Source organism: Octopus sinensis, unplaced genomic scaffold (genome assembly GCF_006345805.1).
Source record: "Octopus sinensis unplaced genomic scaffold, ASM634580v1 Contig17280, whole genome shotgun sequence".
NCBI lineage: Eukaryota > Metazoa > Mollusca > Cephalopoda > Octopoda > Octopodidae > Octopus > Octopus sinensis.
The window spans coordinates 474-25,041 of NW_021834938.1; the positions used below are offsets into that span (position 1 = coordinate 474).

The 24,568-nt window shown below is 37.8% G+C and overlaps 3 protein-coding genes and 1 long non-coding RNA gene across 4 annotated transcripts; all 4 read left to right on the plus strand.

The window, feature by feature from the left end:
* The first annotated feature begins 3,253 nt into the window (after nt 1-3,253).
* Nucleotides 3,254-4,650, plus strand: LOC115231058 (caspase-7-like). The gene has a single exon (XM_029801147.2). The coding sequence runs from the start codon at nt 3,312-3,314 to the stop codon at nt 4,098-4,100; it is 789 nt and encodes a 262-aa protein (XP_029657007.1). The 5' UTR covers nt 3,254-3,311; the 3' UTR covers nt 4,101-4,650.
* A 205-nt stretch (nt 4,651-4,855) lies between these two features.
* LOC118761775 lies at nt 4,856-8,757 on the plus strand. Its single transcript, XR_004997631.1, has 3 exons — nt 4,856-4,867; nt 5,520-5,521; nt 8,615-8,757. It is a non-coding gene; the product is annotated as an uncharacterized LOC118761775 (long non-coding RNA).
* A 2,684-nt stretch (nt 8,758-11,441) lies between these two features.
* On the plus strand, nt 11,442-12,923 carry LOC115231059 (caspase-7). Its single transcript, XM_036499926.1, has 2 exons — nt 11,442-12,416; nt 12,486-12,923. Exon 1 carries the CDS (start codon nt 11,557-11,559, stop codon nt 12,406-12,408), a length of 852 nt encoding a protein of 283 aa, XP_036355819.1. The 5' UTR covers nt 11,442-11,556; the 3' UTR covers nt 12,409-12,416; nt 12,486-12,923.
* Nucleotides 12,924-17,692: 4,769 nt separating this feature from the next.
* Nucleotides 17,693-23,504, plus strand: LOC118761774 (zinc finger protein 239-like). The gene is made up of 3 exons (XM_036499925.1): nt 17,693-18,242; nt 21,625-22,884; nt 23,137-23,504. The coding sequence occupies exons 2-3, from the start codon at nt 21,843-21,845 to the stop codon at nt 23,274-23,276; spliced, it is 1,182 nt and encodes a 393-aa protein (XP_036355818.1). The 5' UTR covers nt 17,693-18,242; nt 21,625-21,842; the 3' UTR covers nt 23,277-23,504.
* Nucleotides 23,505-24,568: the final 1,064 nt, after the last annotated feature.

Here is a 24,568-nt window from a genome sequence, read left to right on the forward strand (position 1 = left end):
AAGTGAGAAGAAACAAAGGACCACTGATGCGGTCACAGAGTGTGACGAAAGAACTCTGACCGAAATAAGTTTAAGATTAATGTAAAAAAATAAAAATAACACTGAAGCAAAGTACCACCAAATATATAGTGCGTGTGTTTTTATTGGCTAAACTGGCAAAATGACCATTCCGAAATATAACATATCTATTTCAACACACGACTTCACATAAAAAAGAATGTGCACAACAATATATAAACGTATATATATATAATATATAATATTATATATATATATATATATATATATATATATAATATAATTAGAGGTTTGAGATGATGTACAGGTATTTAATATTAGAAGAAATGAGGTACTCAGAAATTCGGATGGTTTTATATTTACAGATATTTATTTGTATATACATGTTTTTATACATCATATAACTTATATAATATACCATAAATCAGCGCTTTCGTCCATTCTGGTGGATTTTTCAAATTGAGTTCAATTTTGACAAATCCACCAGAATGGACGAAAGCGTTCACATATGATATATGATTAAGTTATATGATGTTAAAAACATGTATATACAAATAAATATCTGTAAATATAACCATCCGAATTTCTGAGTACCTCATTTCTCCTAATTATATATATATACATACAGGCGGACCCCATGTTTACGAATCCATTCTTTCGTAAAGTGAAACATTCGTATAGTGGGGTATTATCGTCCATTAAGAAAACAATGGATATACCTTTAATTGTTTCCCATTAAAGAAGTTGATACTTAAAATTTCTTAAATTGGAAAAAAAAAGAAAGAAAAAGGTCAAGATAAAAATAGCAATATTGAAGAGTATAATTTCTTTTATTAAATCACAAACAACTGAATGAAAAAATAGAAAAACATTTAAAACAAAAAAAGGCGATCCTACGGTATACGTACCGGAAGTTGCTTTGTTTACATTTCTGAAGATAACTGAAACCCTTCTCTCCCCACCCCCTAACCTCCTATCATATATATATATATATATATAATATATATATATATATATATATATAATCTATTAGTATTATATATATATATACGCACTTTCTTGAAATGTATCCAGTACTTATACCGAAGTTACGCCCCCCCAAAATTCAACTCCTGAAATTTAATTCGTATCCATCGGGTCTGCTGTTACTGGGGCCTCTGAGCGAATGTCAGTTCCATTTGATGCGTTTCTTTTTGTTTTCGTGGTTGGTCCATTTTAGTTTTCGGTACTTTTTGCTTTCTCCTCTACCCACCCCCATTAAAAATTCCCATTTAAAACTGGGTTATCTCCCCACTTGAAAATTGAGTTCCTGTGCGACAAGAGCTTGGATGAAACGAGTTTGATCCTGTTGATTCAATACTTCAATTAGATTTCGGGTGCTTCCCTTGCGCTGTATGTCTCTGGTTACTTTTGGCCCAAACATAGACAGCTCTATTATGTTGTGATCCGAGACTAATGTCGGAGTCACTTTCACATCATGGATGAGATCCATATTCTTCATGAAGCAGAGAGGCAAAATGTTATTTGCCCTAGTTGGTCTGAGCACAGCTTGCTCCATGAATAGGGCATTGGTGAGGTTGAGCAGGGACTCCACCTGTGCTTGCTTGCAATGAGTCATTCCTGAGAGCATGAGACCTTCGGGCCATTTGACGTTGGGATAGTTGACATCACCCATAAGTAATATGGTCACGTGGTGTTCCAGATTCATGAGGATTTCTTTAATTCTTGTGAGGCAATCTTCAAACTTACCTATGTGGTTTGGGGCATCCGATGGTCAATATGTATTGTGTTGTCTTATGTATACAGTTAGAGTGTCACATAATGAATTTGAGTATGAGAGTAAGACCTGGGGTGTGAGGTCATCTTGGATGTATACAGCAACTCCACTCTGGCTCCTTTCCTTTCTGTCTGTTCGCAGTATGGTATATTTTGGTCCGTGTACTTCTCCATCCTCTATATCAGGGCTGAGGTGGGTTTCTAAGAGTGATGTGCATAGGACTTGATTGCGTACAGCAAGGTCTCTCAGGAAGAATTTGGATCTTTTCGGTTTGAACGGCAGTTTTTAAATGATTTCCCACGCAAAACTAACACTTTTAAACTTCGTAGACTGGTAAATGTGTTTATAAAACATCTTTTCTCTTGGCTTTATCGAGAAAATTCTATAATTTGTTAGACATTTGTTGTTGTTTTTCTTCAATTTCTGCAATTTCAACCAATCAATGACGTCTATTGAGGTGAAAACATCCTGTGCCGTATGAATATGTCCCTCGCTTAAGAAACAGATTTGGTTTATTTACATTGCTGAAGAAAAAAAAGATACCCTTCCCCCCACCCCTGACCATAACCCTAAAAGAGATTTAAATGCAATAGATCGATACTAGGGTCATAATTATGGGTGACAATTTCATATGACACCGCTAGAAAAAACTGCCGTTCAAACCGAAAAGATCCAGAAATTTTGCTCTAATTATGATGCGACAGGCTCCCAATAATTAGTCAAAATATTGGCGTGACGACTATGCAGTCGGTAGGGGAGGAGCCATCCTGTGTCTGTTCACTGTGGTGATCTTGCGCAGTGGTGGGCAAGGTTCCCTGTCTGCGCTTGGTATGATTGTTATAAAATGTTATCAGATTTTAATAAGATGTTTAATTTTTTTCAGTTTTCTTGTTTATTAATATTTCCCTTATTTGTTTTTCTTTTATTTTTGTTTTATTGAGAGTTAAATAATTTTTAGTAAAGGGAGATAACCAAAAGTAGCGATTTTTCTCTATTAAACATGGGGAGATAACCTAATTTTTTTAAGGGAGATAACCAAAAGTACCGAGTTTCTTTCGTTAAAAAATTATCTGAAGCTGTTTGTTGTTAAATATTTAATAAAGCCTTCTGTGGAGGCGCAATGGCCCAGTGGTTAGGGCAGTGGACTCGCGGTCTTAGGATCGCGGTTTCGATTCCCAGACCGGGCGTTGTGAGTGTTTATTGAGTGAAAACACCTAAAGCTGCACGAGGCTCTGGCAGGGGATGGTGGTGATCCCTGCTGTACTCTTTTGCCACAACTTTCACTCTTACTTCCTGTTTCAAAGGGCCGGCCTTGTCACTCCCTGTGTCACGCTGAATATCCCCGAGAACTACGTTAAGGGTACACGTGTCTGTGGAGTGCTCAGCCACTTACACGTTAATTTCACGAACAGGCTGTTCCATTGATTCGGATCAACCGGAACCCTCGTCGACGGATGCTGAACGTGTGAATGTGAGTACAGAAGCTCAGTTCCATCAACCAACTAGGGAAGATTTAATGAAATGGTTCGAAAAATATGACATGAAACATAAAAAGCGAGGTGTTGCCAACATCTTCAACAATGAAAAGTTCAAAGACCCAAAAAAACGTCCAACTCTTTACGGCTCATCAAAAGACACAGAAGATTTTAAAGCATCATTATTAAATCTTGGATTTCGTGAAGATGACATCAAAGTTCATACAGATGAAAGTGCCGATGAGATACGCAGGGCTTTGAACGAGTTTGAGCAAGATAATCCTGATATTGAAGGTAATATTGACTGCTTTATTTGTGCCATTCTGAGCCATGGTAAGGAAAATGATATCATATATGGATACGAAGGTGAAGTTGAGCTGGACGAATTGCTTTCTTACCTGAGACCCGATCGCTGTCCATCTCTGATAGAAATACCTAAATTAATCTTTCTTCAAGCATGTCGTGGAAGCAAGATTGATGTTGGAGTCGAAAGAAACGATGCCGAGGAAGAAGAATCTGGAAAAAAGCCCCCGAAAATTCCAATCATGGCAGATATGTTGGTTTTCCATTCGTCATCAAATAAATATCCGTCAATGAAGGATAAAGATACAGGTTCGTGGTTTATGCAAACTTTAAGTAGAATGTTGATGGAATACGGCGCAGAATATGAAATTATGAAACTGTTAGCTGCGGTCTGTAACCATGTTGCCTCCCTTGAATTGCAAATTTCCTTTAATTTGGAAGGTGAAAGTGTTAATTCTGACTTTAAACAAATGCCTCAGATTATGACGACATTGCGCAAAGAACTAAAGTTTGAACCGAGGAGGTAAAACATTTCAGATGTGAGATCCTTAAAGAGAATCGAAGCTTCTTACGGTGAGAATTTCTGATACATCTCCATATTATACGAAAAGAATATATTTTACAAACACATATTTTAGGAACTAATATATCTACAAGGAAGTACACAGTTTTCACGCATAATACCTACAGTATATATTGATAAATAGATTAATATGAGGTTTTCAGCCAAAAAAAAATTCCTTATGTGATTACAAACTTGATTTGACTTAATAAATATCCACTAACATTTTAAGGTGCTTAACTAAAACTATTTCCTACCACAAATTTTACTAAGAACACCAGTGAATTATAGGTCCATTCTAAATTACAAAATAATCCTACATTCTGAAAATTGAACCAACATTCTTTTATATACAACTAAATATGAACAATATTAATATCTAGGCCATTTTATTCATGTATTTTCCTATATCGCTGGATTCGTAACAGTTTCTCTGCCAAAGAGAAATTTTTTATCTTTCTTCTCTCACTGCATTAAACTATCTCAGCACCATTGCGTTATATCTTTTTCAATTATTCCATTTTGTTTCTTTGTTACTATGGTGAATAATCTCCTGTTATCAACACAGAGTCTCTGAAATGACAACGAAATAATAAAATGTATAAGCTTTTACGCTAGTTTTTAATTTATGAAAATATTTAAAGTGTGAAAGAAAGGTTGTGATATAATTTTGTTGTATGCGTAAAAAAATTTATGATAAACAGGCGAAGGTAAAGAACATGCACTTCCGATGTTTAGGGTCGGGTTTAGGGTTAGGGTTTTGGGCTCAGGTTTTGGGTTCGGGTTAGGGTTACGATGAAAACGAGTGGTGTGCGCATTCTTTACTTCCGCCGATAAAATAATTAAATTTCTGGGCGATCTTTCGTCTCTAGTAGACCTTTCAGTCGATTTCCGTAAAAAAATATATTTTTTTTACATATGGGCTTGCGGGAACTTTTGAAGTAATATACATACATATACACATACACCGAGTAAAAAATTTCAGTTATCTCTTTCTTTCACACATTACTCTCTCTGTCTCTTCACACACACTAACAGAAGCACTTCACTTACACAACATACTGTCTGTCTCCCACACCCCATCAAACGCACACACACACATGTACATCAATGCTTGCCATGCACGGTAACTTCAAAAGAACTTCCCTCGTCATAAATGGCTTTCTCTTAGTCTCTTTCGCTCTCATTACTTCAAAAGTTCCCGCAAGCCCATATGTAAAAAAAAATAATTTACGGAAATCGACGGAAAGGTCTACTAGAGACGAAAGATTGCCAATTCTGATTGTTTGCGTGAATTATCGGCTGAAGTAGCCATTAAGCAAAATACACACGGATTGAGGAGGGTGTGAATACCACCATATGTCTATACTACGACTACTAGGAGCTGTATATGACTCCTGATTTTGGGAGGTGACTGCTATTTCTAGCGTCGGAGGTCAACAGTTTACATAGATGAAGATGACGAGAACTGTTGAGATTTTTACGGAAAAACTTTATGTTTTGTTGAGAGAGTTTGGATGTTATTGAAATGATATTAGGATAAATGTTGAGAACTTTTCAACGTTATTGAAATAGGATTCGTTTAGTTATTGCTCGTCGTTTTTTGTAGTGAATATTTCTACCTACTTCTCGGGAAAGTGAAACTATTTGTTCGGCAATTTCCGTATAAATGTAGTGAAGCCGAACAAACACGGAAAGCAAGAAGGCGAGGCCGTGGTACAACCACTGTTTTATCAGACGCCCAGGAAAGGAAGGAAAGAGTATTTAAAGTTTCGAGCCAAGCCCTTCTTCAGAAATACAGGCAATTCCAGAGGAAAACGGAGGAAGAAAATCGGCAATGATACACACGTGGTGACATTGTGAAATGACCGATATATATATCTTTATATATAAAAGGAATTGTGTGTCTGTCTCCTACGATTTAGATTCCTACCTACTCCCACATTTTGCGGTGGCAGTTTAACCAAAACCGGGTATCTTATAGTCGTGATTCATATCGAGCCCTTCTGGGTATTAGCGCGCGTCTACGCTGAGTCTAACGATTTTTAAAAAAGTTTACATCATTTTTTTTCCATTTTATTGCATTTTTTTTCGCTATTATATACGGGAAGTAACTCTCTAAAATGTCTACGATGAGTCAACGATTTTAAAAATAATTTACCATCATTTTTTTTCCATTTTTAATGCATTTTTTTGCTATTCTTTGGTTATAACTCTCTAAAAATGCTTATAGAGTTATTTCCCTTACAAATCCGAGCAAGGCCGGGCGATACTGCTAGTATAGAAATAAATAACTATATAAGTTTTTTTTCTCTTTTTTTAAATTTATTATTATTATTACTAGTATTGTTGTTATACATACATACATACATACAAGCATATGTAATGATAATGATGGGTGGATGTAAACATGAACAAAACAAGAATGAACAACAACAACAACAACAACAAATACATGAACGTATATAACAGAAGATACAATATTACAGCCTCCCCCCACAACAACAACATTAAATAAACATAGACGCACATAGAGATATAAGCATGCGCAAATGAGACAACAATAGAAATACAAATGGCTGACGTTAGTAAGGAGAGACACAAATAAGTGAGAAGAAAACAAAGGACCACTGATGCGGTCACAGGAGTGTGACGAAAGAACTCTGGCCGAAATAAGATTAAGATTAATGTAAAAAAAATAAATACACTGAAGCAAAGTAACACCAAATATATAGTGCGTGTGTTTTTATTGGCTAAACTGGCAAATGACCATTCCGAAATATAACAATATCTATTTTCCAACACATCACTTCACATAAAAAAATCTGCACAACATTATATAAACGTATATATATATATATATAATATATATATATATATATATATATTAGAAGGTTTGGAGATGATGTACAGGTATTTAATATTAGAAGAAATGAGGTACTCAGAATTCGGATGGTTTTATATTTACAGATATTTATTTGTATATTACATGTTTTTATACATCATATAACTTATATACTATATCATAAATCAGCGCTTTCGTCCATTCTGGTGGATTTTTCAAATTGAGTTCAATTTGACAAATCCACCAGAATGGACGAAAGCGTTCACATATGATATATGATATAAGTTATATGATGTATAAAAACATGTAATATACAAATAAATATCTGTAAATATAAAACCATCCGAATTTCTGAGTACCTCATTTCTCCTAATATATATATATATATACAGGCGGACCCCATGTTTACGAATCCATTCTTTCGTAAAGTGAAACATTCGTATAGTGGGGTATTATCGTCCATTAAAAAAAAAACAATGGATATACCTTTAATTGTTTCCCATTAAAGAAGTTGATACTTAAAATTTCTAAAATTGGAAAAAAAGAAAGAAAAAGGTCAAGATAAAAATGCAATATTGAAGAGTATAATTTCTTTTATTAAATCACAAACACTGAATGAAAAAATAGAAAACATTTAAAACAAAAAAAGGCGATCCTACGGTATACGTACCGGATTGCTTTGTTTACATTTCTGAAGATAACAGAAACCTTCTCTCCCACCCTAACCTCCCATATATATATATTATTTATATATATATAATATATATATATATAATATAGATATATATATATATATATATATATATATATATATATATATTATATATATAAGCACTTTCTTGAAATGTATCCGGTACTTATACCGAAGTTACGCCCCCCAAAATTCAACTCCTGAAATTTGATTCGTATCCATCGGGTCTGCTGTTACTGGGGCCTCTTGAGCGAATGTCAGTTCCATTTGATGCGTTTCTTTTTGTTTTCGTGGTTGGTCCATTTTAGTTTTCGGTACTTTTTGCTTATCTCACCCCCATTAAAAAATTGCCATTTAAAAACTGGGTTATCTCCCCACTTGAAAATTGAGTTTCTGTGGCGACAAGAGATTGGATGAAACGAGTTTGATCCTGTTGATTCAATACTTCAATTAGATTTCGGGTGCTTCCCTTGCGCTGTATGTCTCTGGTTACTTTCGGCCCAAACATAGACAGCTCTATTATGTTGTGATCCGAGACTAATGTCGGAGTCACTTTCACATCATGAATGATGTCCATATTCTTCATGAAGCAGAGAGGCAAAATGTTATTCGCCCTAGTTGGTCTGAGCACAGCTTGCTCCATGAATAGGGCATTGGTGAGGTTGAGCAGGGACTCCACCTGTGCTTGCTTGCAATGAGTCAATCCTGAGAGCATGAGACCTTCGGGCCATTTGACGTTGGGAAAGTTGAAATCACACATAAGAAATATGGTCACATGGTGTTCAAGATTCATGAGGATTTCTTTAATTCTTGTGAGGCAATCTTCAAACTTACCTATGTGGTTTGGAGCATCCGATGGTCAATATGTATTGTGTTGTCTTATGTATACAGTTAGAGTGTCACATAATGAATTTGAGTATGAGAGTAAGACCTGGGGTGTGAGGTCATCTTGGATGTATACAGCAACTCCACTCTGGCTCCTTTCCTTTCTGTCTGTTCGCAGTATGGCATATTTTGGTCCGTGTACTTCTCCATCCTCTATATCTGGGCTGAGGTGAGTTTCTAGGAGTGTTGTGCATAGGACTTGATTGCGTACAGCAAGGTCTCTCGGGAAAGAAATTTGGATCTTTTCGGTTTGAACGGCAGTTTTTTAAAATGATTTCCACGCAACTAAACACTTTTAAACTTCGTATACTGGTAGAATGTGTTTATAAAACATCTTTTTCTCTTGGCTTTATCGAGAAAATTCTATAATTTGTTAGATATTTGTTGTTGTTTTTCTTCAATTTCTGCAATTTCAACCAATCAATGACGTCTATTGAGGTGAAAACATTCTGTGCCGTATGAATATGTCCCTCGTTTAAGAAACAGATTTGGTTTATTTCCATTTGTGAACAAAAAAAGATACCTTCCCCCCACCCCTAACCCTAACCCTAAAAGAGATTTAAATGCAATAGATCGATACTAGGGTCATAATTATGGGTGACAATTTCATATGACACCGCTAGAAAAAACTGCCGTTCAAACCGAAAAGATCCAGAAATTTTGCTCTAATTATGATGCGACAGGCTCCCAATAATTAGTAAAAAATATTGGCGTGACGACTGTGCAGTCGGTAGGGGAGGCCATCCTGTGTCTGTTCACTGTGGTGATCTTGCGCAGTGGTGGGCAAGGTTCCTTGTCTGCGCTTGGTATGAATTGTTATAAAAATGTTATCAGATTTTAATAAGATGTTTAATTTTTTCAGTTTTCTTGTTTATTAATATTTCCATTATTTGTTTTCTTTTTTCTTTTTTTGCTTTATTGAGAGTTAAATAATTTTTAGTAAAGGGAGATAACCAAAAGTAGCAATATTTCTCGTAAAAAATGGGGAGATAACCCAATTTTTTAACGAAGATAACCCAAAAGTACCGAGTTTTTTTCGTTAAAAAAATTATCTGAAGCTGTTTGTTGTTAAATATTTAATAAAGCCTTCTGTGGAGGCGCAATGGCCCAGTGGTTAGGGCAGCGAACTCGTGGTCTTAGGATCGCGGTTTCGATTCCCAGACCGGGCGTTGTGAGTGTTTATTGAGCGAAAACACCTAAAGCTCCAAAAGGCTCTGGCAGGGGATGGTGGTGATCCCTGCTGTACTCTTTTGCCACAACTTTCACTCTTACTTCCTCCGCAAGAATATAAATTGAATGATGAATAAAAATATAAAATTGAAAATACAACTTATCAGAAGTTGGTGTGGCGAGCAGGGGACATATTAAGAACGGTCAATGACGATATAAATAGGGCTTCCAATCTTTCCACATGGAAGTGATTCCATGGTTTAAAACCAAGCAGGGTAGACGCAGGGCAAGGTGTACTCATCTCCCTCTCTTTCTCTCGATCACCCTACATGTGTGTGTGTGTGTAAAAGGCGGCGAGCTGGCAGAAACGTTAGCACGCCGGGCGAAATGCTTAGCGGTATTTCGGCTGCCGTTACGTTCTGAGTTCAAATTCCGCCGAGGTCGACTTTGCCTTTCATCCTTTCGGGGTCGATAAATTAAGTACCAGTTACGCACTGGGGTCGACATAATCGACTTAATCCGTTTGTCTGTCATTGTTTGTCCCCTCTGTGTGTTAGCTCCTTGTGGGCAGTAAAGAAATATATATATACTAGCAGTATCGCCCGGCGTTGCTCGGGTTTGTAAGGGAAATAACTATATAAGCATTTTTAGAGATGTAAAGTATAATAGCCATCTCAATATGGCTTACCACAAGGGGGGTGGTTACTGTAGCTTTTTACGTTCTGAGATTTAATAATACATTTTTAGAGGGTTATTTCCCTTATATAATAGCGAAAAAAATGCATTAAAAATGGGAAAAAATTATGATAAGTTTTTTTTTAAATCGTGGACTCATCGTAGACAGGCACTAATACCCAGAAGGGCTCGATATGAATCACGACTATAAGATACCCGATTTTGGTTAAACTGCACCGCAAAATGTGGGAGTAGTTAGGAATCTAAATCGAAGGGGACAGACACTCACACTACTACAGTTTTATATATATAGATATGGTAATTTGGCAGGTGGGGGTGCGTTTATCTTATTCCTGCCATTACACACCACACACACACACACACACACACACACACACACACACAAATCTGTCTGGATTAAGGTAGTTTAAATGTAGATCAACTCTGATACAACACAACGGTTACTCGAAAACAGAAATCTTTTCCCCGACAAGAAGGAAAGAAAGAAAGAGAGAGAAAGAAAGAAGGAGAGAAAGAAAGAAAGAAGGAGAAGAAGAAGGAAGGAAAGGAAGAAAGAAAGAAAGAAAGAAAGAAAGAGAGAGAGAAAAAAGGAAGGAAGAAAGAAAGAGAGATAGAAAGGGGAAAGGAAGGAAGGAAAGAAGAAAGAAAGAAAGAAAGAAAGAAGGAAAGAGTGAAAGATAGAAAGAATGAAAGAGAGAAAGAAAGAAAGAGAGAAAAAAGGAAGGAAGAAAGAAAGACAGATAGAAAGAGGAAAGGAAGGAAGGAAAGAAGAAAGAAAGAAAGAATGAAAGAAAGAAAGAAAGAAGAAAGAAAGAAAGAAAGAAAGAAAGGAAGAAAGAAGGTAACAAATAAATAAATGTTATTTGAAAGCGAATGAGGAAATTTCGAAAGCCTTTCATCTCGTCTAAAGGCTGACCTGGTTTGTGCAGCTGAAGTGCTGAGCAGCCGATTGCAGTTTACATGCAACCAGTTGTCGTTTCATTTAATTCCTGTTGAAAAACAACTTCACTTTCTCTTTGGATTTCAGGTCAAAAGCAATTCGGTTGGATTTCGCAAACGCATGCGCATTAACTATCAATCTATATACCATACCCGGAACTAATTTCAGCTTATTGCATTTCTAGAACGGATGATATGGATGCTGAACGTGAGAATGTGAGTACAGAAGCTCAGTTCCATCAACCAACTAGGGAAGATTTAATGAAATGTTTCGATAAATATGACATGACACATAAAAAGCGAGGTGTTGCTTACATCTTCAACAATGAGAATTTTAAAGACTCAAAACTTTCAACTCGTCACGGCTCATCAAAAGACACAGAAGATTTTAAAGCATCATTATTAAATCTTGGATTTCGTGAAGATGACATCAAAGTTCATACAGATGAAAGTGCCGATGAGATGCGCAAGGCTTTGAACGAGTTTGAGCAAGATAATCCTGATATTGAAGGTAATATTGACTGCTTTATTTGTGCGATTCTGAGCCATGGCGGTGAAGACGATATCATATATGGATACGAAGGTAAAGTTGAGCTAGACGAATTGCTTTCTTACCTGAGACCCGATCGCTGTCCGTCTCTAACAGGAATACCTAAATTAATATTTATTCAAACATGTCGTGGAAGCAAGATTGATGTTGGAGTCGAAAGAAACGATGCCGAGAAAGAAGAATCTGGAAAAAAGCCACCGAAAATTCCAATCATGGCAGATATGTTGGTTTTCCATTCGTCATCAAATAAATATCCGTCAATAAGGGATAAAGATACAGGTTCATGGTTTATGCAAACTTTAAGTAGAATGTTGATGGAATACGGCGCAGAATATGAAATTATGAAACTGTTAGCTGCGGTCTGTAACCATGTTGCCTCCATTGAATTGCAAATTTCCCTTATTTTGAAAGGTGAAAGGGTTAATTCTGACTTTAAACAAATGCCTCAGATTATGACGACATTGCGCAAAGAACTAAAGTTTGAACCGAGGAGGTAAAATATTTCAGATGTGAGATCCTTAAAGAGAATCGAAGCTTCTTACGGTGAGAATTTCTGATACAACTCCATATTATACGAAAAGAATATATTTTACAAACATATTTTAGGAACTAATATATCTACAAGGAAGTACACAGTTTTCACGCATAATACCTACAGTATATATTGATAAATAGATTAATATGAGGTTTTCAGCAGAAAAAAATTGCTTATGTGATTACAAACTTGATTTGACTTAATAAATATCCACTAACATTTGAAGGTGCTTAACTAAAACTATTTCCTACCATGAATTTTACTAAGAACACCAGTGACTTATAGGTCCATTCTAAATTACAAAATAATCCTACATTCTGAAAATTGAACCAACATTCTTTTATATACAACTAAATATGAACAATATTAATATGTAGGCTATTTTATTCATGTATTTTCCTATATCGCTGGATTCGTAAAAGTTTCTCTGCCAAAGAGAAATTTCTTCTCTCACTGCATTAAACTATCTCAGCACCATTGCGTTATATCTTTTTCAATTATTCCATTTTGTTTCTTTGTTACTATGGTGAATAATCTCCTGTTATCAACACAGAGTCTCTGAAATGACAACGAAATAATAAAATGTATAAGCTTTTACGCTAGTTTTTAATTTATGAAAATATTTAAAGTGTGAAAGAAAGGTTGTGATATAATTTTGTTGTATGCGTAAAAAAATTTATGATAAACAGGCGAAGGTAAAGAACATGCACTTCCGATGTTTAGGGTCGGGTTTAGGGTTAGGGTTTTGGGCTCAGGTTTTGGGTTCGGGTTAGGGTTACGATGAAAACGAGTGGTGTGCGCATTCTTTACTTCCGCCGATAAAATAATTAAATTTCTGGGCGATCTTTCGTCTCTAGTAGACCTTTCAGTCGATTTCCGTAAAAAAATATATTTTTTTTACATATGGGCTTGCGGGAACTTTTGAAGTAATATACATACATATACACATACACCGAGTAAAAAATTTCAGTTATCTTTTCTTTCACACATTACTCTCTCTGTCTCTTCACACACACTAACAGAAGCACTTCACTTACACAACATACTGTCTGTCTCCCCACCCATCAAACACACACACACAATGTACATCAATGCTTGCCATGCACGGTAACTTCAAAAGAACTTCCCTCGTCATAAAATGGCTTTCTCTTAGTCTCTTTCGCTCTCATTACTTCAAAAGTTCCCGCAAGCCCATATGTAAAAAAAAAATAATTTTTACGGAAATCGACGGAAAGGTCTACTAGAGACGAAAGATTGCTAATTTCTGATTGTTGCGTGAATTATCGGCTGAAGTAGCCATTAAGCAAAATACACACGGATTGAGGAGGGTGTGGCTGGTATATGTGTGAATACCACCATATGTCTATACTACGACTACTAGGAGCTGTATATGACTCCTGATTTTGGGAGGTGACTGCTATTTCTAGCGTCGGAGGTCAACAGTTTACATAGATGAAGATGACGAGAACTGTTGAGATTTTTACGGAAAAACTTTATGTTTTGTTGAGAGAGTTTGGATGTTATTGAAATGATATTAGGATAAATGTTGAGAACTTTTCAACGTTATTGAAATAGGATTCGTTTAGTTATTGCTCGTCGTTTTTTGTAGTGAATATTTCTACCTACTTTCTCGGGAAAGTGAAACTATTTGTTCGGCAATTTCCGTATAAATGTAGTGAAGCCGAACAAACACGGAAAAGCAAGAAGGCGAGGCCGTGGTACAACCACTGTTTTATCAGACGCCCAGGAAAGGAAGGAAAGAGTATTTAAAGTTTCGAGCCAAGCCCTTCTTCAGAAATACAGGCAATTCCAGAGGAAAACGGAGGAAGAAAATCGGCAATGATACACACGTGGTGACATTGTGAAATGACCGATATATATATCTTTATATATAAAAGAGAATTTGTGTGTCTGTCTCCTACGATTTAGATTCCTAACTACTCCCACATTTTGCGGTGCAGTTTAACCAAAACCGGGTATCTTATAGTCGTGATTCATATCGAGCCCTATTGGCGTGACGACTGTGCAGACGTCAGGGGAGGCCATCTCGTGTCTGTTCACTGTGGTGATCTTCCGCAGTGGTGGGCAAGGTTCCCTGTCTGCGCTTGGTATGAATTGTTATAAAAATGTTATTAGATTTAAATAAGATGTTTAATTTTTTCAGTTTTCTTGTTTATTAATATTTCCCTTATTTGTTTTCTTTTATTTTTTTGTTTTATTGAGAGTTAAATAATTTTTTAGTAAAGGGAGATAACCAAAAGTAGCGATTTTTCTCGTAAAAAATGGGGAGATAACCTAATTTTTTAAGGGAGATAACCCAAAAGTACCGAGTTTCTTTCGTTAAAAAAATTATCTGAAGCTGTTTGTTGTTAAATATTTAATAAAGCCTTCTGTGGAGGCGCAATGGCCCAGTGGTTAGGGCAGCGGACTCGCGGTCTTAGGATCGCGGTTTCGATTCCCAGACCGGGCGTTGTGAGTGTTTATTGAGCGAAAACACCTAAAGCTCCACGAGGCTCCGGCAGGGGATGGTGGTGATCCCTGCTGTACACTTTCACCACTCTTACTTCCTGTTTCTGTTGTACCTGTATTTCAAAGGGCCTTGTCACTCTCTGTGTCACGCTGAATATCCCCGAGAACCACGTTAAGGGTACACGTGTCTGTGGAGTGCTCAGCCACTTACACGTTAATTTCACGAGCAGGCTGTTCCGTTGATTCGGATCAACCGGAACCTTCGTCGTCGGAACCGACGGAGTGCTTCCATCCCAATAAAGCCTTCTTCTTCAATTAAATCTTCTAAAAGTAGAAGGAGAATGAGGAGGAGAAGAAGAAGAAGGGGGAGGAAAAGAAAAATCGCTTGAAAGTCGTTTCTCTGCAAAAAATGAAAAAAAGTTAAATGCAACATTTCTTCAGCTGGAAAAAAGCAACTGAAAAATTCCGGCAGTTTTTTGATCTGGGCCGGACGATTCTCCTTGGCTCTTCCCATTGAGTTGATTTGCTAGTTTTTTGAAACGATCGAACCTACAATAGCTCGCTACAAATGTTTCCTTCGATCCGTCTTATTTATCCTTAAGCGGGTTAAAAAGTTAAACTGCTGTACTGAAAAGTACAGCCCAAGTGACAAATAAAATCTATGAATTTGATCGTTAATACAAGATGTCAGCAGTTTTTCTGTGCATGAAATTAAACTTTCATTATCTTTTCTTCGTAAACAAGTTGAATTTAGAGAGTAACTTCCTTTAACTCAATTTAAATATCTTCCATTCGCTTCAAAACGGTACAAACAGATGAAGGAGCCATATCAAATTTGTTTGATAAATTCTTTTTTTTTTTTTTCGCTTTTCGTAAAGATGAAGTTTCGTAAATCGGGATTACGTAAAACAAGTTATGCCTCTGTGTATGTGTAGACGAGGGTGGCCCTCGTATATAATATATATATATATATATATATATATATATATATATATATATATAAATTAATAATAATTTAATATAATATATATATATTATATATATAAGGGCAAAATTGAGGCTTGAATTAGTTGCACCTTTTCGCGTTGCTCTCTTTTAGTCTTTTACTGGTTTCAGGCATTTGACTGTGGCCATGCTGGAGCACCGCCTTTAGTCGGGAAAATCGACCCCCAGGACTTATTCTTTGTAAGCCTAGTACTTATTATATCGGTCTATTTTGCCGAACCGCTACGTTACGTGGACGTAAGCACGCCAGCATCGGTTGTCAAGCGATGATGTGGGGGCAAACACAGACACACATAAATATGCACACACACACACACACACCCACACACACACACACACACACACACACACATATATATATATATATATATATATATATATAATATATATATATATATATATATAATATAGGCGCAGGAGTGGCTGTGTGGTAAGTAGCTTGCTAACCAACCACACGGTTGCGGGTTCAGTCCCACTGCGTGGCATCTTGGGCAAGTGTCTTCTGCTATAGCCCCGGGCGACCAATGCCTTGTGAGTGGATTTGGTAGACGGAACTGAAAGAAGCCTGTCGTATATATGTATATATATGTATATGTTATATATGTATATGTATATATGTATATGTATATATATATATATATATATATATATTCGACGGGCTTCTTTCAGTTTCCGTCTACCAAATCCACTCACAAGGCTTTGGTCGGCCCGAGGCTGTAGTAGAAGACACTTGCGCAAGGTGTCACGCAGTGGGACTGAACCCGGAACCATGTGGTTGGTAAGCAAGCTACTTACCGCACACACACTCCTGCGCCTATATTATTTAATCAATTCGCATTTTATTACAAAAGCAATTGCTTCATGTTTCTTCTTATCCTTTGTTTTGCATCTAAGAATTCTTTCTTTTTGAAACTGTCACGAGGCTATTAAAGGAAAGTAAAGATGCGTAAAAGAATTTTAAATAAGAAAAGAAAAGATAAACGGAATGAAGTGAGATTAAAATGCCGGTTAACGTGAAAGGATTCGGGCAGGCACTGACAGACATCAAAGCCCATCAGAAAGCAGTTGCAGACGATCGCTCGAGGTAACAATCGGAAGTGACGCTGCCAGGCCGGAAGTGACGCTCGTTGCCATGGTAAGCATTTTTTTTTTTTCGCTTTTCATATCACGAGATGAAGTTTCGTAAAACGACAATCTTTCGTCTCTAGTAGACCTTTCCGTCGATTTCCGTAAAAAAATTTTTTTTCTTTTTACATATGGGCTTGCGGGAACTTTTGAAGTAATGAGAGCGAAAGAGACTAAGAGAAAGCGATTGTATGACGAGGGAAGTTCTTTTGAAGTTACCTTTCAGGGGGACTGTTGATGTACATTTGTGTGTGTGTGTGTTTGATGGGGTGTGGGAGACAGACAGTATGTTGTGTAAGTGAAGTGCTTCTGTTAGTGTGTGTGAAGAGACAGAGAGAGTAATGTGTGAAAGAGAGAGATAACTGAAATTTTTTACTCGGTGTATGTGTATATGTATGTATATTACTTCAAAAGTTCCCGCAAGCCCATCTGTAAAAAAAAAAAAAAATTTTTTACGGAAATCGACGGAAAGGTCTACTAGAGACGAAAGATCGCCCGTAAAACAAAGTATGCCTCTGTATTTGTGTGTAGACGAGGGTGGCCCTTGTATATATATAAGGGTAAAATTGAGGCTTAAATTAGTCTCACTGTTGTCCGACATTAGTAATGCGCATGCTCAACAAGATGTCCAATACAGCGCGCAGGGAGGGCACCTGGCTGTAATTATGTGTCGCTAAATTAAATCGCATTCATCCGAACAGCAACTAAACACTTTTAAACTTCGTATACTGGTAGAATGTGTTACATAAAACATCTTTTTCTCTTGGCTTTATTGAGAAAATTCTGTAGTTTGTAACATATTTGTTGTTTAATTTCTTGCATTTCGGCAATTTCAACCAATCAACGACGTCTATTGAGGTGAAAACAATATCTGCCGAAGTCTGTCAACAACAATTTTTTTGCGGTGTCATATGAAAAGAATACAAAGGCAAAATTAGTCTCACCGTTCGTATTTTCATTTTCGTCTCGGCCCGCCGACATTAGTAATGCGCATGCTCAGTCAGATGTCCAATACAGCGCGCAGGGAGGGCACTTGGCTGTAATTACGTGTCGCTAAATTAACTCGCATTCATCCGAACAGCAACTTTTTATTATATATAGAACACAACAGAATGGAAAATGAGTTCTATATAATATAACCTCTGTATCTATACACAGACTCAAGTTATTTCCAGATAATATTCTGATACACGCCAGGTAATGGCTTTGTTATTCACGTTGTTCTTCTCATTCGATCATATTCTCTTCGTTCTTCGATCAATATAATGTTTCTTCTCTTTTGTTTGTTTCTTTGATCTGTCATGATGTTCGTAACAGCCCCTGAAATCTAGCGAACTAGAAATAGCTGCTAAATTACCCTTAAATTATACCCTGCCGCCGTCTTAAATACTGAGAACGGCGACCCTCGAAGTTAGTCCGCCGCATTTCAATATTGTCTTTTAGCAACTGGTGACCTTTTGTGAATCAGTCTCAGAGCAGCTGTGTTTCGAAGTCCCATACCCCACGGGATACGAAAATAAGTACTGGGAACGAAAACGTAAACAAACAGCCATAACTCCAGGCTGGAGGTAAAGAATACGTACACCACCCGTATCAAAATGTACATGTATACAGGGTGGCCCAAAAGAAGGTACTATTTAAAAGAGTGGTCCCGGTGCGCGCACTCTCGTACTCGCGCATCCGCGCTAGCTAGTCGTGACTAGTCGATCCGTTAACTACTACCGTAAATCCTCGAGTATAGTCCGACCTTGAGCATAATACACCGGGGATTTTTAGGGGGCTGTACCTCTGAAAAACCTAAACCTTTATTGTTATTGTATACGGTAACGTCCTTTATTATTATTGTATATATAACATAATGCAAACGTGTAGCCTTTTTGTGCATTTTGTTTGCATAAAATAAAGAAATAACAGTAATAATGTTCAATAAATGTTGCTTACTACAAGTTAAGGATGATTCTTTTATGACTTCATTGCTTTCAGGCTTAGCTTAAGGTATTTTCGCACCCTTGGGTATAATACGCAGAGGATTTTTAGGGGGCTGTACCTCTGAAAAACCTAAACCTGGTGTATAATACGCACCCCTTCTCTAATTTGAGTCAAGGAGGTGCATATAACGTCCTTGGTTTGTAAAAATGTGTACGGTAACGTCCTTTATTATTATTGTATATTTAACATAATGCAAACGTGTAGCCTTTTTGTGCATTTTGTTTGCATAAAATAAAGAAATAACAGTAATAATGTTCAATAAATGTTGCTTACTACAAGTTATGGACGATTCTTTTATGACTTCATTGCTTTCAGGCTTAGCTTAAGGTATTTTCGCGCCCGACATCACAAAATGCGTCTGAATAAACATTGCCGGACAGCAAATAAGGACTCGGACATTGCTTAGAAAATAATTTTTATTTTTAACCTTGTATATAGTACGCACTAGGGATTTTGACCTTTAAATTTTGGGGGGGAAAAAATGCGGATTATACTCGAGGATTTAAGGTATTTTTCTTATAACAAATATTCATACAAATTCGGTTGAATGTTATAAGAAGAGCGTTAAACGACGTTTTTAGAGTGTGATGGGGGTACCAGAAACAGGTAGTGTGTTATTTAAAAAAAAGAATTTAGGCGTAACTTCGGTATAGGTACCGGAAGTACCGGATACATTTCAAGAAAGTGTTTATATATATATATATATATATGGGAGGTTATTTTTTTGTAAACCCAGTACTTATTCTATCGGTCTCTTTTGCCGAACCGCTAAGTGACGGGGACGTAAACACACCAGCATCGGTTGTCATGCAATGCTAAAGGGACAAACACAGACACACATACATATATATATATATATATATACGACGGGCTTCTTTCAGTTTCCATCTACCAAATCCACTCACAAGGCTTTGGTTGGCCCGAGGCTATAGTAGAAGGCACTTGCCCAAGGTACCACGCAGTGGGACTGGACCCAGAACCATGTGGTTCGTAAGCTAGCTACTTTACCACATAGACACTCCTGCGCCTATATATATATACGACGGGCTTCTTTCAGTTTCCGTCTACCAAATCCACTCACAAGGCTTTGGTCGGCCCGAGGCTATAGTAGAAGACACTTGCCCAAGGTACCACGCAGGGGGACTGAACCCGGAATCATGTGGATGGTTAGGAAGCTACTTACCACACAGCCACTCCTGCACCTATACACACCTGTACATCAAGTTGTTCTTGATATACAAAGGTGACATAAAATTGTGCAATGTCAGCCAAATAGCGTGTAACGCGTTAGACAAAATGAAGGTGTAGCAGCGGTCTTTTGTTGTTGTCGTTAAGCAACAAGACGGGTAAGGGTGATTAGGTGATGGTGTAGGGCTTAGGGGCGGGAGACCCCAGACCTTGGGAAAAGCAACAAACTTTGGTTGTCTTGTAGTCGAGGGCTCTTCATTGACACCCGACACCACTGGGAGGTGACCCCTGAAGTCACTGGCTCCAGGTCCAAATTCTTGAACGGCCAGCTGCTGTCTTTAAATATTTTTTTTTTGGAAGCGCTCCGTCGGTTACGACGACGAGGGTTCCGGTTGATCCGAATCAACGGAACAGCCTGCTCGTGAAATTAACGTGTAAGTGGCTGAGCACTCCACAGACACGTGTACCCTTAACGTAGTTCTCGGGGATATTCAGCGTGACACAAAGAGTGACAAGGCCGGCCCTTTGAAATACAGGTTCAACAGAAACAGGAAGTAAGAGTGAGAGAAAATTGTAGTGAAAGAGTACAGCAGGGATCACCACCATCCCCTGCCGGAGCCTCGTGGAGCTTTAGGTGTTTTCGCTCAATAAACACTCACAACGCCCGGTCTGGGAATCGAAACCCCGATCCTATGACCGCGAGTCCGCTGCCCTAACCACTGGGCCATTGCGCCTCCACATCTTTAAATCTATAGATTGGAACACAAGTTTCTATGATTTAATTTGAAAGCAATCAGGTGTCATGTCCAAAGCTTGTCAGTAAAGAATTGTAAAATTTCTACTGTTGAATGTCTGTGGTCGGCCTGAGGCTATAGTAGAAGACACTTGCCCAAGCTGCCATGCAGCGGGAACGAACCTGGACCCAAGTGTTTGGTAAGCAAGCTATTTACCACGTTCTTTAGTGGCATAGATATTGAAGCCCAAAGATGCATTAGGGATCTTAGCACAAGTTTCTATGATTTAATTTGAAAGCAATCAGGTGTCATGTCCAAAGCTTGTCAGTAAAGAATTGTAAAATTTCCGCTGTTGAATGTCTGTGGTCGGCCCGAGGCTATAGTAGAAGACACTTGCCCAAGCTGCCATGCAGCGGTAACGAACCTGGACCCAAGTGGTTGGTAAGCAAGCTATTTACCACGTTCTTTAGTGGCATAGATATCGAAGCCCAAAGATACATTAGGGATCTTAGCACAAGTTTCTATGATTTAATTTGAAAGCAATCAGGTGTCATGTCCAAAGCTTGTCAGTAAAGAATTGTTAAATTTCCACTGTTGAATGTCTGCTGTTTAATTAATTATTAATTGTCTCATAAAACTTATATTGTTTTGTTTCTCTGTTCTTTCAGAATGTCTGATGGTATTGGCAGCAGAGGCATTGTATCTTAAGACGATGGTTTAAAGAATAAAGGAACCTGTTATACAAAGCAGATGTAACTATATTCATATAAACCTGTGATGGAATTGCCATGAAATATTTCCAGAGGACGAAGATATTTGTTAGAAATACAATATAAAAATAGAGAAAGGAAAAGACATCCTAAGAAAGAGAGGAAGTCTATGGGAAATGTCTGGGGTTTGTGCTGCATTGAATGTGAAGAAAGAAAGCCAAGGGAGTGGTTTACCTGATGAGATGTTGAAAAAGAAGAAGGGCAAAACTTCATATCACTGTGATATTTGTAAAAAGACATTCCAGAAACAACGTAACCTGACTATTCACAAACGCATTCATACAGGAGAAAAGCCATACCACTGTGATATATGTGGTAGTTTATTCTTGTTAAAAAATCACCTAAATGTACACAAACGTATTCACACAGGAGAGAAACCTTACAGCTGTGATATCTGTGGGAGATCTTTCACACAAAGTGGTGACTTAAAAGCTCACAAACGCACTCACACAGGAGAGAAACCATATCATTGTGATATCTGTGGTAAATCCTTTTCACAAGGCAACCAAGTTACTGTGCACAAACGCATCCATACAGGGGAGAGACCATTTCATTGTGATATCTGTGGCAAATCCTTCATTGGGAGTTATGTGCTAAAGGCTCACAAACGCATTCATACTGGAGAAAAACCTTATCACTGTGATATCTGTGGTAAATCATTCACTGGGAGTGGTCACGTAGCCACTCATAAACACATTCATACAGGAGAGAGGCCATATCAATGTGATATCTGTGGTAAATCATTCTCTCGTAATCATCACTTATCTTTTCACAAACAGATTCATACAGGAGAGAAACCATTTCCCTGTGATATCTGTGGTAAATCATTCTCTCAAAAATCTGGCTTAGTTGTCCACAAACGTATTCATACCGGAGAGAAGCCATTTCACTGTGAAATCTGTGGTAAATCATTCTCCCAGGCACGTCATGTAACTGATCACAAAAGCGTTCATACAGGTGAGAAGCCATATCACTGTGATGTCTGTGGCAAATCATTCTCTCAAAAATATGGCTCAACTGTCCACAAACGTAGTCATACAGGAGAGAGACCTCACAGCTGTGACATCTGTGCTAAATCATTCTCTCAGACCTGTGACTTAAAAAAACACAAAATTACTCACACTGGAATCAGACAGTATCACTGTGATATCTGTGGTAAATCATTCTCTGGAAGTGGGGACTTGACTAGACACAACAGAATTCATACAGGGGAGAAGCCATTTCATTGTGATATCTGTGGTAAATCATTCCCTGAAAAAAATCTCTTAACTATACACAAACGCATTCATACAGGAGAGAAACCATATCACTGTGATATCTGTGGTAAATCATTCGCTCGAAGTAGCGATTTTACTAAACACAAACGTATTCATACACGAGAGAAGCCATTTCACTGTGATATCTGTGGTCAATCATTCTCTCAAAGCAGTCACTTAACTAAACACAGACGTATTCACACAGGAGAGAAGCCATATCACTGTGACAGCTGTGGTAAATCTTTCTCTCATCCAAATACCCTCACTACACACAAATGTGGAGAAAAAGCATAAAGCGATTTCCAGTCGATCATAAATCCTTTAAAAGTTATTTCCATGTGATGTGTAACGTGCAACAGTTGATCGGAAGCTCCTCTTCCATCTGTGCTGTCTCTACATAACAATTGCCAATAAATAAATGTTGATCGGTTGAATTCTCTGGTCTAGGTTTACCATGTACGGAGAGAGTGTTAATGTACAAGGTGTGGGAATGATTGCACATACTAGGGTTGGTGCAGGGCAAGGAGTAGAGAATTCTGCACATATTGAGAGAGGATCATAGAAACAGAGGACACTAGATACGGGGGGAGTTATACCAACGGGAAATTTTTTTATTTTAGGGTAATAATACTTTTCTTTTGAAAATTTGTATTCATTTCTTCATTCTGTGTAGCTAAAAGTTGTATTTGTGTTCATACTCTTTTTGTCATTACCCAGGTTTTGTTGGGCACAACATTTCGTTATAAATCACTGTGCTAACCAACCACATGGTTCCGGATTCAGTCCCACTGCGTGGCACCTTGGGCTAGTGTCTTCTGCTATAGCCCCAGGCCGACCAATGCCTTGTGAGTGGATTTGGTAGATGGAAACTGAAAGAAGCCTGTCGTATATATATATGTGTGTGTGTTAGTCCCCCTAGCATTGCTTGACAATCGATGCTGGTGTGTTTACGTCCCCGTCACTTAGCGGTTCGGCAAAAGAGACCGATAGAATAAGTACTAGGCTTACAAAGATTAAGTCCCGGGGTCGAGTTGCTCGACTAAAGGTGGTGCTCCAGCATGGCCGCAGTCAAATGACTGAAACAAGAGTAAAAGAGTAATATCACCAGGAGAAAGTTGAATGATGTTCGTTTATCAAATGCAGTGCTGCAGAATAACGAGATCTCTTTACTCTTTTACTCGTTTCAGCCATGCTGGAGCACCACCTTTAGTAGAGCAACTCGACCCCGGGACTTATTCTTTTTGTAAGCCCAGTACTTTTCTATCGGTCTCTTTTTGCCGAACCGCTAAGTGACGGGGACGTAAACACACCAGCATCGGTTGTCAAGCAATGCTAGGGGAACAAACACAGACCCACAAACACACACACATACATATATATATAATATATATATATATATATATATATATATATATATATATATACACACGACAGGCTTCTTTCAGTTTCCGTCTACCAAATCCACTCACAAGGCATTGGTCGGCCCAGGGCTATAGCAGAAGACACTTGCCCAAGGTGCCATGCAGTGGGACTGAACCCAGAACCATGTGGTTGGTTAGCAAGCTACTTACCACACAACCACTCCT